The 15540-nt window shown below is 41.5% G+C and overlaps 2 protein-coding genes across 2 annotated transcripts in view; one reads left to right on the top strand and one right to left on the bottom strand.

Moving 5' to 3' along the window:
• The window catches only part of SLC44A3 (solute carrier family 44 member 3), a 91107-nt gene extending 89136 nt beyond the window's left edge, over positions 1 to 1971 (bottom strand). The window contains exon 1 of the transcript XR_005629610.1: positions 1853 to 1971. The gene's annotated coding sequence lies outside the window, so the exon portion shown is untranslated. The remainder of the gene's footprint in view (positions 1 to 1852) is intronic.
• A 37-nt stretch (positions 1972 to 2008) lies between these two features.
• F3 (coagulation factor III, tissue factor) lies at positions 2009 to 9470 on the top strand. The gene is made up of 6 exons (XM_039727195.1): positions 2009 to 2558; positions 3399 to 3513; positions 5403 to 5587; positions 5974 to 6155; positions 6267 to 6426; positions 7515 to 9470. The coding sequence occupies exons 1-6, from the start codon at positions 2180 to 2182 to the stop codon at positions 7661 to 7663; spliced, it is 1170 nt and encodes a 389-aa protein (XP_039583129.1). The 5' UTR covers positions 2009 to 2179; the 3' UTR covers positions 7664 to 9470.
• The last annotated feature ends 6070 nt before the right edge of the window (positions 9471 to 15540 follow it).

Raw genomic sequence — 15540 nt, 5'->3', positions numbered from 1 at the left:
TTGAAGATGTCACAGAGTAGAAGAGGCCATCCAAATTGTGCAGCCAGGCTTGCACTCTTGCATGTCTCCCACATATTCCAAACAGCCCCAGCAACATCTTCATCTCCTTCAGTAGAAATGTTCCATTTGTTTCAGCACTGAAATAGATTCATTTGACTTGATTTAGATGCCTATACTAGAAAATATGAAATTCACCTTAGGAATGAGTTTTTTCTCAATGAGCACAGGATGACTAAATGGGTTAGAGACATGTACAGAGACAATGCCTACATTTTGGCATCCCACTCTGGGAGCCAAATTAAGTTTCTAGACAAATTGCCAGAGCTCTATGTCAGCAGAAGGCTCGCCTGCATGTAGCAACATGTGTTTGAAAAAAGGCACAATTTTTCTGTGTTAAATGAGCTGTTGAAATACCATAAAGTGGGCAGGAAATGTGACCAGAATGTCACAGTGAAGTCACTGGCTGCTGAGCAGACTCCAGAGGCTTCAGGCCATGTCAGGCTGTGTGATGTTCCTCTCCTCTCCCACATTGGTTGGTGCCTGGAGCCAGGCAGGGCTGAGCAGTTCTAATTCTGTGGTCAAATCTGCTCTTGGCCAAAGAAGAGAAAGAAGAGCAGAGATAGCAGCAGCAGCTCCTGCCTCAGTGCTTCTCACTTTTCCATCTCCCTTTCCATGCCAGCCTGATCAACTCTGGCAAATGGGTGTCCTTCTCTCATGCTGCAGCAAGGAGAACATCTAAGAGCTCAGTGAACATTGAAATACCTAGCAGTGGTCACACTGGTTAGTCTGGATGGTTCCTCACCTCTCTCACATGTGAGAGCTCTTGACAGAAGAGATGAGATTAAGAAGATATAGGCAGGAGAAGGGGATCACCAGATTACCTGCATAAAAACTGGAAACCACCACTCACCCACTTTCCATCTTCTGTGACTGAACTACATGAAATTAAGTGAAATTAAAATCTAAAGGTGATTTTAAAGTTTCATATAAGCATCTCTTTCTTTAAACATATGTGTACTGTTTCTCTTTTTAAAGTCCTTTGAAAATCAACTGTGATCTTATAAGGTCACCATCCTGAAAAGCTAGAAACACCACAAGATGTGTATTCTACACCAAGTTAAAAGCTGAGGTAATGTTGGCATACAGCTACATACAGACAGTGCTGAAATTTGATCAAAAACAAAACAGGAAAATGAGAAGGCGTATGGCTGGATTTTAATGAAGGTAAACTTTTAATTAAGGTAACTTAAAAATCAAAGGTTTAGGTTTGCCTTAGAATTATATGAATTCTGATGCAGATGCTGGTTGAATGGATATTGTAAGTTGTTCCACATGCATTTATTTTGCATTATAAGAGAGAACTGGTTGCTTGCAGACAGGTATGTGTCAATCATGAAAATTAAAGGTAATGAAATATTCAACCTCTCCATTAGTGTTCTTCTCTTACCTACAGGTTCCACGTACATGGTACCAAGTCAGCATCAAAACAAAAAGGAGTCAGTCTAAGACTGTAAATGCATAGGTCCCCCTGAATTATGACACAGGTTCTGCTGCATGGTCTGTTTCCCACCTTCCTGCGGCAGAATCCTGAGCTCCTTCGAGCACAGCTCCCTCTAGAGCTTGAGTATTACACAGAGCCACAACCCCGCCCGGGTAAGGGCCGTAGGGAGCTGCATGCACAGCCCAGGAGCCGAGCCTCAGCAAAGGCTGAGATTCGGAACGCCTTCTGTCAGAAATTCCCTACTCCTCTGAAAGTGGCACACCTTTCCAATGTAACCTCACAGGAAAAGGGTAAACAGCCCCCGGGTTAGAGGAGAGATGTGGTACTAAACCCTGAACACCTGGAACTTACATTCTGTCTGGTGTGACCGATGAGCCTTGACAGGGTCTGCTACGCACGGTGTGCGGGGATGGAGAGCGTGATGTAGCTGAGCAGTTGTGTCCAATGTCCTGCGTAGGGAAGGACTCACATATTTAGTCTTTCAGAACGTACGGGATCTAAGTCAACTGACCCAATATCGCTTCTGCATGACCAGCTGCCCCGCAGAGCAGCCGCTTCCGAGCTTGGGTGTCCCTCGCCAGCCAGCTAAAGGTTTGCAGAGGATGAAGCTGGCTATCCAGTGGTGTCCAGTTTCACCAGTATTGCAAGAGGACAAGGGAGGGGTGGTACGAGGGCCTGATGACACCAAAGGGGCAGAGGGACACGGACCGCAGGCATGTCCTCAGGTGTGCCCTCAGGTCCCGCTCGGCCCGCGCCGGGGATGCGGTGGCGGGGCTGGAGCCCGCGGGACACGTCCGTCCCTCAGCGCCCCTCCCCTCCTTTTCCTCGAAGATCCCCCGCTGTGCTTGCTCAACCCGGCGGTACCGAGCGCTTCCGCCGCGCTCCGGCCCCTCGCCCCCGCTGGGCGGCCCCGGGCGAGGCCTGGGTTCCGCCTCTGCGCTGCCCCGCTCCATATATGCCGGCGCGGCCGGCCTCCGCAGCTCCCTCACGGCGCCCAGGATGCTGCGTGCCGCCGCCCCGCCGCTGCTCTGCGCGCTGCTCTGCCACCTGGCCGCCGGTGAGTGACGGGCCGGGACGGGCCGGGACGGGAGGGATGGCGCCGGGATCGTCCCTCGCAGCCCCGGCCGGGGTGTCCCTCAGGCAGTCCGCGGAGAGCCGCCCCGCGCTGGCGGGCAGGGCACGGGGATGCTGGAGGGCTGGTCGCCGCTGCGGGTTCCTCCTGCCGGGAGCGGGTTCGGCCCCGGGGATGGGCTGTTGCAGTGAAGTCGCAAGATTTCCTCCCCTTGTTCCCAGCTCCGAACTTGTCGAGGGGTTTCCAGAGGTTACAGGGTTGCGAGGGGTTTTCCCGTCCGGCTTCGTCCGAGGCATTTCCCCGAAGCGCTGCGGCCGGCCAGAAATGTGCTTGAGGGGTTCACGAACTCATCCTCTCGCAGATAATGTAGGTGTGTAGGGTAACCACTGATTTTTAAAGAGACTTTATCTTTCTAAAATATGCAAATGGGAATCCAGGAGCTAACGCTTTCTGCAGCAGACACGGCTAGAAATTATTTTGAACAATGCCTCATTTGTTCAGTGCTCGAACGTTCTCGTGCACGTTCAAGCTTTTGTATCTTCTGCAGAGGTCTTGGATAAATGAAGCATTAAACAGAACTCCAAATGAACTCATCAATTTCAGAGTGATAAGACAGAAAATAATTTTCGTCTCATTCTTCACTTTGCCAGGACACATTCCTTTAGTAAGATGAGCAGTCCTTTCCTAAGGGCACGACTGAGCCTTTTTCCCCATGAAAACGTTTCCAAATTGCAATTAATGGCAACTGCTTAATTTATCTGAACAATGACTGCAGGGAAACAGACAATATAGCATGACTGAAGGCACTCTTTTCTGTCTTTAAAGGCTATGAAGAACTACCAACAGCAGTCAATATAACTTGGTCTTCAATCAATTTTAAAACTATACTACAGTGGCAACCAAAACCATCAGACTACTTCTATACTGTAGAAATACATGGGTAAGTAGATAACACCGTGATATGTTCATTAACGGCAACTGAAGAAAATGAAAAGAGCGTGTTTGAATATTTCTGAAAGTGAATGTAACAGGAAAAGTGCCCAAACGTTAGGATTTAGGAAAACTGCCAGCCCAGGTGTTAATATTTCTTAGTGTCCAACTATAAAAATATCAGGTTTAGACTTCTGGTTTTGCTCACTTCAGAATTGGAGAGATGAGCTTTAGATCAGTATTTTAGTTCTGGGGTTCGGTGCTGCTTGAGAGAGCCAGCCAGGATACTTTGAAGGAGTTGATACTCAACTTACATGTATTAGACAGAATTTCACCTTTTTATGTCTTTCAAGGTGTCTGGACTTGTGTCTTCAGTCTTGGGAGGTGTCTAATAAATGAGTCTGCATTTTATTCTAATTGGTGAATCACAGTAATTAATAATTTTCTCTTGCTGGGTAATACTAAAAATTACCTTGGTTCATCGACCTCTGTCAAGATATCATGTTTTATGTAAGCTGTAAAGTATTGTGAACATAAAACATAACCTATGTGAAGCTTAAGTGAAGTGCCTATTGCCTCTTTCAGAACTGCACAAAACTTTCCACGAAGTTCAGTGATGAATCTGTGCTGGTTTTAGCTCCCATTTTATTACAGAGAGCATTATTAAATGTGCCCTAAAGGTAAAACACATCATCAAACTTCCTAAATATTAATGAAAAAGTGGTTCTGTAGTCTCACTGGCTCTAAAGGTGGCACAAAAATGAGTGTTCTCTCATGACTAACAAGTAAAATACCAGTGTAATGGCTTAATGTTCTTTTTCATTCTTTAGGTGTGATCAGATTAATGGACTTAAAAGCACACACCTAGCAGAACAAATTTTATGAAATTTTTGAATCTGGAGTTTCTTTCCAGAATTTTGTTTGCAAAAACCTGAAATCTATTAGCCCAAGATTCAGTATAGAATCAGGTGTAGTTCTGCAGAAGAGGCATCTCTTTAAACTGAAGTTGCTGTTACAGAGGAAGTGGGATTAAATGTTTGCTTTCTTGTGTATGTATAGTTACAGAGTACATTTGTTTCATCAAAAAGGTCAAATCTCTATCCCTTTCCTGAGATCACACAATTTTTGTTCCCCTTAATTCACCAGGAAAAAGAGAGAAATAACTGAAAGAGTAATATCTAATCTGTTTTTTCATTCCTTCTTGTGAGGAAGTAAAATGAGAAATAAACATTTTTCACAGTCTCATTGCTATTTCGCAAGTAAATGGACCTGCTTGCTATCATTCAAAAATCAAGAGAACTGCATAGTTCATACTTTTTGTCAATGTTTTAAAATTGTAACTCTGCATTAAAATTTGCTGCTACTGTCTGGTTCTTAGTGGCTTTTGCATAGACACAAAACCAAATTACATCTACATGGAAACATTGTTGTCACATTAAACAATCAGTCAATAGAGCTTCCTATAACAACTGATATTTCTTAAGGTGATAATTTTCAAATTATCAAAGATAACACCTTCAAAGTGATTTATGCATCTTCTATTCCGTTAAAATACATTCTGTAACTGCAGAAAAATGCAAAATCAGAACTAGTTATGGTTTCTATTTGATTCATGTAGAAGATTGATTTTTAAAATTCATATATGTGTCCCATAGCACATTTCTCTAATTAATATCAATCATACTTGATTTACTGAATTTTGCTTTGAATTGTGAAATACAGCTGTACAGGATAGTGGCTTTTGAGGTTTTCTCTTCTTCTTTTAGCCTGCAAGGCTGTTCTACAGGATAAGGGAAATCTATACAGTTTGAGGGGAAAAGTGTTTTTTAACATATCTAAATATATAATACATATATGTCTGGTTGAAAAGTGTTGACACTTCTTTCTTGCTCTTTTCAGACAGACATCTGACGTGAAGAGAAAATGCATACTGACATCAGAAACGGAGTGTGATGTTACTGATGTGCTCAGGAATGTAAAGGAGACCTACACAGCACACATACTGTCTGTAAAGCCTGCAGAGATGGATAACTTTGAAGAGCCACCTTTTGCAGTCTCTGAAAAATTTACACCTTATAGCCAGAGTAAGTAGGATTGCCAATTAAATCTTACTATAAATTTATTTTCAAGATTACTTCTGTTGATTTAAATGATTGAGCTTAAAGGGTTTTTTCTATAGATTCTTAGAGTAACACTGCTGTTATTGGAAAAGAAGATATTCAGGCATAAAGCTTTGCCTGTTGTAGGGGAGGGTGAAAGGCTTTAGTTGCCATTTTTTTCTCACTGAACCGAGTAGACCATTTAGTTAATATGTACTAGGTGAGGATACTTGTTTACAATCTAGGCCTTCACTGGTTTTTTAAACTTGTAATAGATTTGAGAAAGGAAAGTAATGGAGGGCAGAAGGAAGAAGAGCATGTCATATATACATGGTGATGTCTGGTTTTTAATTCTAAAAATCTTTGTTTAGCTGTTATTGGAAAACCAGAGATAAAGGATTATTCACAAAAAGGTTCCAAACTGAACATCGTGTTCAAAGATCCACTTACACCATATATATTTCCTAATGGAAGCTTTCTGAGTATTCAAGACATTTTCCAGCATGACCTGGAATACAAACTCTCTTACTGGAAAGATCAAAGTTCTGGAAAGGTAAGGTCTAAATCTAGTTTTTGTTCTGTAATTATTGTTACATTCTGTATAGTTGCACCATTTCTGTTCTGTCTTCAGAACTGACACTTGAAATATTTTTTTCCTTTGCAGAAAGATGCAACAACAAAAAGCCATAATTTTGAAGTAAATGTTGACAGTGGAAAGAATTATTGCTTCTATGTCCAGGGAATCATTCCCTCTCGTAGAGAAAATCGTAATGGCCAAGAAAGCATGGTGCTCTGTACCAGTGTAGGAAAAAATATCTTAGATGGTAAGTATCAGGTTTGTCACTCAGTCTTTAATATTCTGACAAAAAACCCACGTCTTTAAATTCTGGTGCCTGCAATGAAATAAACTGCTTACTGTGTAAGTTAGAATACACAGTTGGAACATGGAAATTCATGGGAAGAACTCTCTTTAAGTAAGAGTCCACCATCTTTAATTAGTTGGAGCTGGTTTTAGGGTTTTGCCCAACTGTTTTGGTTAAAATGTCTGAGTTGATGACTGGTGTCTGAGGTTCCAGATGTCATCACTAGCCTTCAGCTTCATTTTTATTTCCAATTGTTTTCCTCGGATCCTTCCAAGGATGGCAGGTGCCACAGTAAGTGCTTGAAGGATTAGCTCTAAAACATACAAGTGCTGGAAACCTGCATATCCATTTACTTGTAGCATGAACTGACCTTTAGTTATGTCAAAAGCAGATAATGAGGATAAGACTTTCTTTCCTGTTCTGAGGTCAGAGGTTGGCAGATAGACTTCTTTACTGGTGAATAAGTTAGCAAGTGTAGGTGAATCAGCCAGCCATATCAGACTAGCCATTTGGATAACACTTTCTTCAATATACAGTCATCAATATTACTTAAATAATATCACTTTGCTGTACTGTATCTTTCTTCTCCCCGAGTAAGAATATTTGCACTCTAGAAAAACTCTTCTAAAATGGCAAATGAACTCAAACTAGGTTTTTATCCAAAGAATTTACCACAAAAGTGATAAATTGCAATTCCATTAAAATTTAAATAGAAAAATCTTCTCTTGGTGTTTTCTAGCTTGTAACCTAGAACAGATTTTCACTTGGACAGAAAGAATGTACAGGCAGAGGGAATGGTTATGGTGTTAGCATGGTACTTTAGTGCACTAACTAAACTAGATTAAAACCTAGAGTGAACCAGGCAGAATAAAACTTGACTTCAGTTCAACAAATTAATGTTAAAATGTATTCAGTTCACACTGAAGTGGTAAATCCACTTTTGTAAGATTAACATATAGAAAGTATTTTCTCATTCAGTGAAAGAGTTTGTAGCACTGTGACATTATGGGTTCTGATAACTGAATCTTGGATTTTTTTTTCCCCTACAGAATATGGAACAGAAGTCTTTATCATCTTAGCAGTGATAGCAGTTGCAGTCATCACTCTTGCCATTGTCCTTCCAGTGGTTCTGTGTAAACGCAAGAAAGCAAAGAAAGCAAGAGCTGTGAGAGAAAAGGAGCTGCTTAATGGTGTCTAAGGAAAAAGTACTGCAGACACTAGTGGCAGAGACAAAGCAGAAAAAAACCCAACAACAAAATTGGATATTTGAGTGGAGCCTTAGGCTCTCTGAAACAGGAATTCTGAAGCCCAAACTTTATGTGGATTAAAAAATCCACTAGACAGTACAGACAAAAAATCCAGATATCAGGAAGCCCTGTGTCATTAGTGGCCAGAGGCTGGAAGAGCATTGTGGTGATCTGTTACAATCATAGAATTATAGACTGTGCTGAGTTGGAAGGGACCCATCAGGATCATCGACTCCAAGTCCTGGCCCAGCACAGCACCATCCCACGAGTCACACCGTGTGCCTGAGAGTGTTGTCAAACAGCTTCTTGACCTCTGCCAGGCTGCTGCTGTGACCACTTCCCTGGGGAGCCTGTTCCAGTGCCCAAACACCCTCTGGGTGAAAATCTTTTCCCTGACACCCAACCTAAACCTTCCCTGACTCAGCTTCATACTGGTTTTTTGAGTGCTGTCACTGGTCACAAGAGTGAAGAGATTGGCACCTGCCCCTCTGCTTCCTTTGGCGAGGTTGTTGAAGTGTCTGCCTTTTCTCCAGGCTGAACAGACCAAGTGACCTCAGCCACTGCTCACACAGCTTCCCTTCTGGAGCCTTCACCGTCCTTGTTACCCTCCTGTGGACCTCTCTAACAGCTCAGTGTCTTTTTTGTGTTGTGGCACCCAGAACTGCCCCCTGCACTCCAGCTGAGGCTGTCCCAGCTCAGAGCAGAACGGGACAATCCCCTCCCTTGCCTGGCTGTGATGCTGTCCCTGATGTCCCCAGGACAGGGATGTCCCTCCTGGCTGCCAGGGCACTGCTGGCTCATGTTCAGCTTTCCCTTGACCAGGTCCCCCAGGCCCTGGTGGCCCCTTTCTGCTGTCCAGTCTCTCATTCCTCAGTCTGTCTGTACATCCAGGGCTGCCCCGTGCCAGGTGCCAAGCCCAGCACTTCTCCTTGTAGAACTTCCCATGGCTGGTGAATGCCCGTCTCTAAGTTGCCAAGGTCTCTTTGCAGACAGATTTTTCCTAGACTGTTCCCAAGCCCCTTCTATTGTCCTGTTAAACAGGATTTTGAACTAGAGGTACTTTTAACTTGATCAGTATGGCCTTATTGAGCCAGAAGATTTACGGTACTTGTGAGGGGAAAAAACACTACTTTTGAAAAATAGGTGTCATTTACCTAACTAAAAGGAATATTTTTCTGTTTCTATGAAACAAACCCTGTATTTATCTGCCTTTTAACAATATTAACTGGTGAAATAATCTGTTAGTTCAGATGCGACAAAATTGCTACTCTTATTTTTGCACTTCTTGGATAAAATGAACTTGGTCTGTTTATCTTTGGATGCTGACAAAGGTAAACAAACTGAAACTACTGCACTGGCAGCTTGTAAGAAACACTATTGAAGCAGGTACTTGCTATTTATCTGGAAAGTATATCCAGTTACACTACACCCAGAGTTTATAGACAGAGGAGTCTGATAGTTCCAAATAAGTGTTAGAACAAATACTTTGCAGGCTTTGAGTCAGTAGTAACTCATTTCAGCAAGCACTGAATAGGTAGCAGTTTCCTGCATTTTGAACATAATTTTTAATTAACAGTTGAATAATGGTTTCTGTGGTGTAGATTCAAATCATCTTGGTGATGGGATTTGGAGATACCTGTTGCTTTGACTTTTAGTATTTATTTTATAAATGAGAATCTAATTTTTATACTGGTGTTATCTGTATTTATGATGGTAATTTATACTTTTCTAGTGAAATAAAGGTGACTGGAAACATAATTCTTTCTCTTCCTTTTCAAAACAATGTACAGTATTCATTCCAGAACTAAATTAAATATACATTTAGGAAACTTATTTGGGACAGCAGTGTAGGCAAGCTCCCACAATCAAACAAATGTATAAAGCAGACTACCAGGGCACCTGAAAGGAGAAGCCACAGTTCACAAATTGGAGGTTTTGAAGAGTCCTGAGTCACATTTCTGCTGTCCAGTTACATGAGAATTAGTCAGGGTTTGCATTCACAGCTTCTCCTTCCATTCCCACAGTGCTGCCTGTGCTTGTGCTACTGATGTTCATTCAAGGCATTATGGGGCTTGCCCCAGAGATGAGAACTACAATGATGGTGGTCAGCATACACAAACACAAAAATGCAAGAGAATAGAAAAAAAAATCACCCTGTAGTTGGAACTAACTGGCTGTGGATCTCAACACTTTATACATGCCTTAAAAAATACCCATTGTATTAATGAGAAGGAATACCTTACAAAATTAATATCCCAATCTAACAATTTGTACAGAATTGTATTTTTATTGTTCATCCCTGCTGTGCTATAGCTACCATCTGTGTCTGGGTCAAAACTCCTGGGAATATGTAAGTGTGGTTTATGGAGGGGGTTTCTTGGGTCTTTAATTCCTCTTTTTACAGAGGGATGAAAAACACCAGAATTCCCCCCCAAAACCCTGTTCACTTCATGTTAAGCAATAAATGCTTAATGCATTTTCTGCCTGTGCATAAGCCTTGTATGGAGAAGGAATCTTACAACAGCAATCAAAAACATGAGAGCTCGTGGGAGTCAATTTAAAAACATTCCAAAGTTATCATCATTACTTCCCTTCCCTGAAGCACTCTGCTTCCTCAGCTTCATTCAGTGCCAGACTCAGAAAAAGGAAGAGCTAATAGGAAAAGGAAAGCCTGTAATTACAGCATAGCATTTACTAAATTAGACCATGCAGTTGCTTGTAATAAACTACATAGAATGACACTATAAATCATATTTCATTACTTAAAGAGATTCTGGGTTTGTTCTGAATATGGCAGGAGGGAAGGAGGGGAGAAGAGACACCCACAGAAATGCAAACAAGTGCCTTAAATGGCAAAAGAGAGACCCCTGACTGCATGAGTTCTGGAAGCCTGAAGCACTTCTGTTTCCTAGCTGCAGTACGTTATCATCCAACAATGCTGAGTAACCAGAGTCACGGGGCTCACAGATCCTATTTCAAAGAGGGCGTTTTCTGTTTGTGGAGACAGTTGAGAAAGGGGCTTCTTAATTGCAAACTTCTCTAAGTTCTATTCCTTGGGCTGAACCCAGGCAAAATGTTTTATGCAGAGACTTTCTCAGAGTATTAGGTTGGGCAGAAGTTGTTATAACAATAAAGGTGTTGTCGCTAGGAAGAAAGACTAGGCCCACATATGTGGCCACTTCAGCTCTGCATGGATTTAAGATGAAGCCAGACACACAGAGAATGGAGGTGAGAAAGGGAAGGCTTTTCCTATGCACCTAAGTTCCCTGGCTCCTCTTCTAAGCAGGTTTCTGTAAGCAGGCATGTTCCTATTGATGCTCCCTATTTCCCTGTTCCACTTAGCTCCACTATCTGGAAAAGGTATCTGATTATTTCAAGAAGATAAATACATTTGCATAGTTCCCTCACACAATATTGTGTCCTCTCCTTGTACAAGTGAATGTGTAACACTGCACACTTTTACAAGCCTGCTTTAAAATCACATTCTTCACACAAGCAAAGGCTGATGCTGTTGTGCTACTTTTCTGTCAGCCCTAAAAGCAACACAGACAAAATTACTGCTATTAGTTAAAATGAACAACTGTAGAGGACTTCATAAATGTATGATGGATATGGCAGCAAACAGCTTAGCTATTTCTAGCAGACTCAGCTTTCCAGTGTGAGAAGGCTGCTGCTGAGAGGCATGTAATGATAAGAACGTGATTATGAGCTTAACTTGGATCACTAGTTATGTGGCAACTCAGGACAAAGAGTTTTCTGCATGAAGTGAGAATAAACAGCTGTGATAGATTACCCTGTCGGTTCAGTTTTGCAAAGCTGATTATTTTGCATTTTAGTAGTGATTACCACAGTTTCAGAACCTTGTAATACACATTATCAGACCCTAGAGACAATTGAATCTTCTAATTACACAGAATTTATCCACATAGAACTAACCATGCTTTCTATAGTCTATGTCCTGGTGCTCGTGTTTGAGAATGACAGGAAAAGAACAACCTGCTGGACAGGACAGAAGCAGGAACTGGTCAGCTGAAAATCTTTCCACAACCCTTAGGTGTGGTGTTACTCACCATGGCATATGCTCCCTGACAGACTACGCCCAGTCTGTCCCTTACAAAGACAAACTGCCACAGGGAGCTGCCCTTCCCTTATTTGATCGTGTGTGCCCTCCAGGGCTCTACAGCAGAACTTTTAGCAAAGCTCAGGACATAAAGATGCTCTGCAGATCTCTTCCTTACAACATATAATGAGAAACCTTCCCACCATGAGATCCTTCTGCTTCTTCTGGCACAGGCTCTCATTCAACCCACAGAGCCTCTTGCAGCATTCCCCCAAAGGATCCAGAAAAATCATCTTTCCCTGTAACTCCTCACCCTCTAACTGTAGCTGAATTAGCCAAGTTCACAGCAAGATTTCCCTCAGGGGTGGTTTCTTCCAGAAAAACCTGCCAGTACCTGGTTATAAACGTGTAGCCACCTTGACTGCATCCAGGGTTTCACAGCCAGGCTGTCTCAGATGTCCAGTTGCAGAGGTTGTGCCTGTTTCTCATCTTGCCAAAAGTGATTTTTGTGTCACTGGCTCCTGTAAGAAGCTTGAAATGCTTTTGCTCCTGACTTCCCCTGGCTCTTCTGTTCATGCTTCCCTTCCTCTCCTCCATCCTCTACTCATTCCCATTATTTATTTTTCATGAGAGATGAACCCACTGCCTTATTTCCTCAGACAGATATGTAGGATCTCATTTTAAGCAAAATATGGAGTCTGAATAAATCCATATCCCTTAATCACAATCCAAAACATATTAATAACATGGAAGCATTATTTTTTTACCTTCTACAGCTCCCCTTGGTCAGTATTATTGAGACAGTAACTTTCAGAACATTCACTAGCATTGCTCCAAGTATTTTACAACACTGAATTAAGTTTAAGTGTAATTTTGTTAGTCTTGTTTAAAATAGCAATGAAGTTATTGACATTAAATTAAAGAATCTTTACAGTTCCAGCATTTTCTTCTACTTTATTTTCAAGTTTTCTACCTTGCTACTTTAAGAAATATTTAAGTAGCAAAGTCCTGACATTTTTAAATTCAAAAAAATAGTTCATTAAAAGAGACTTAATTAAACTCACCTTCCTTTCAACAGAGAAATATTTTCCCAGTGAGATCACATGGTAATTTTAAAATTAGTTATTCAGTAATTACACAACTCAATTAAACAGCTAGTGTACTAGAAGAGCTAGAGTGACAAGTGAGATTTAAAAACCTACTCCAATAGGAAGCACTCATTATTCCAGGGAAAAATGTGGGTTTGTTAGTTGAGTTTTTTTATTTTAAAGAGTGCATCCTTGATTAACACAAAAAGTTTTCCCTCTGTTGCCTTCATACTTTACCATCCATTCACCCCAAATATGTACATCTCCACAGAGATAATCCTCAGTCTGATTCCCCAGCTTCCCACTTGATTCTCACATGACCACTTGCTTCCAGAGGGCACGGAGGGTGCCACACAGCCGTGTGGCAGTGCCACCGCTGCTCCCTGCCCTGCACGCACCGCTGCCACCACTGCAGGGATCCTGCAATCGCCTTCCGAGCTTCCTGAGCCTGGAAAAGGTGACACCAAGTGGTAAACAAGGGCATAATCAGCACATTAACAATCCAAATGTTTCTAAATTGCTAACACACTGAGATCCAGTTTGAATCCAGATTTCACCAAAACCTGGAGGAAAAGGGCACAAGAAATGAATTAGATATTCTCTTTTCTAATAATGAAAAGGAACAGAGAGTATGAACAGCTCAATAAGGTCTGATATTAAGGGCAGGAACAACTCTCTTCTCATGAACACCTCCCATCCCTATTCAGTGCTTTCCTCTGACAGCCTCTCAAGGAATCTTGGACTGCAATATACCCTGTGCTGTCCAATATCCAAACATTGCTGGACACAAGGCCCAGTCAACAATCCATCAGTACTTACCTATTGTTTGCATGTTGGTGTTGAAGCCAAAACCATACTCCCTTCCCCTTGACAAATTTCTTTAGTCTCAGAAACTCAGGAATAGCTCAGAATTAGATTTTCATGCTGACTGTTAAGCTTCTCACCAGATTTTCTTTCCTCAGAATCCTTCAAACAGAAAACAAGAGTCCTCTTACTGCCCTTTTAACTCTTAGAGGAACAGACTAAGTACCTTACAGAAAGAACTGTAGTGTTCTAGAAGTACTGGAAAATGTTTTACTCCTGCTGCACATGCCATAAATTGAGCTGTAGAAGCCCTGTGAATTATGCTGAAGTACAAACTATGTTTGGAACTGTGATAATATGCTATTCCAGTGGCAAGGGAAATAAAGGCACAGGTAGGAACAGCTGGAAGGCAGCTGTGCTTGAAACCGGGGCTATTTTGGCCTGTATGTGCTTTGAGTTCTGCTGAGCCTGTCTTCAAAAAGCAACCCCAAAAACACCTTTTGAAAAAAATTACTTTCCATTCCACAGCCAGTGAGAGGCACAAGAAATCAAAACAGGTCTCAGCTGAGAGGCTGCTCTTCTGTACCTGTCTCTCAAGCAAGTCCCTAGAACAACCTGAAGAGAACAAAATACAAGGTCCCTGCAGGAACTACTACTGGCTGTCAGACACAGCCTTACTAAAGCTCCAACACAACTATTTTCATCATTGAAAAAAACTGAAAGGTTTTTTTCTCAATCTAGTTAGTATTGGTGGCTTGAGATTTGACCTTGGCCCTTAATTCCCTTTGCACACAGTTCCTGCTCTTCAGGGAAGTCTTGTTGCAATATATAATATTGCATCCAAGTTTTAAGAAGCCTTCAGCACACGTTTTGCTTTTTAACCATCATTTTTTCCCCAACATGTTAACCCCTCTATAGATAACACATTAACCTCTCTATAGATACTTCATCTTTCAGTGTGATACCACATCTGCCCCATCAGTTGCTTGTGACATAGCTGTCTTTAGCTGCTGCTTTTGTGCCAACACATTCCTGCAGTAAAATACTACAATTAAGTAAACAAATAAATATTAGCTTATTTTGGGGAGCACCTTTACACTTGTCACGATTCACAGTGATTAAAAGTAGCCAATTGTCTTTTAGGACCTACTTGCACTAAACCACTCAGGATAAGGAGATTAAGAGTATATTTGGTTACATAAAATGCCTCTTCAATTGCACACATGGATTGTCTTTCAAAGCAGCCTCCCCCAAACTTTCAATAATCAACCTTAAAAAATTAGCTTTGATTTGGACCAAACTCTTAAGTCACTTTAGTGGAGAAAATTTGCTTAGTCACATAGGTGGAGTTCCCTATTTCTACCCAAGTAAACCAGTTTCAGCTTTTTTTTTTTTTTTTTTGTCTAGACAGAACTGACCTAATTTTTCCAGTTCTGTTCTATTTTGGTTCATCATGTGCAGATGCCTCTTGTTTCCCAAACTGAGGGATGGGTGGGAAATGAAGGATGTTGGTTTGTGGACAAGCAGAGCAGGGAACAGGGCTGGGCATTACAACAAATGTGCTCCTTTCACCAGTAAAAGCAATTGTGTTCAATCTTTATGGCTCAGACTTGCCAAAGGTCACTAAGAGAGAGGTTTCTAAGCAGTCTAAGAGACATTGTGATTAAGCCTGGTTTAGGAAAGATATATTCCACATAAGTAGAGTGTCCAAGTTTCCCTTCTCTCCCATTTTAAAATGCCAACAGGATGATTATTCTTGCATTGTAGCATTCATTGCAAGATTACTGGCAAAATGTTTTCAGTTTCCCAAGTCAATCCCTACGGAATTTCCTTAGGGATATTATTCTTATTTAATTCCTGAATTTACTGTATTTTC

The sequence above is a fragment of the Passer montanus genome, unplaced genomic scaffold (genome assembly GCF_014805655.1).
Source record: "Passer montanus isolate IOZ18808 unplaced genomic scaffold, ASM1480565v1 scaffold60, whole genome shotgun sequence".
In the NCBI taxonomy this organism is placed as follows: domain Eukaryota; kingdom Metazoa; phylum Chordata; class Aves; order Passeriformes; family Passeridae; genus Passer; species Passer montanus.
Note: the sequence above shows the minus strand (reverse complement) of the source record. Positions and strands in the feature narration are given on the sequence as shown.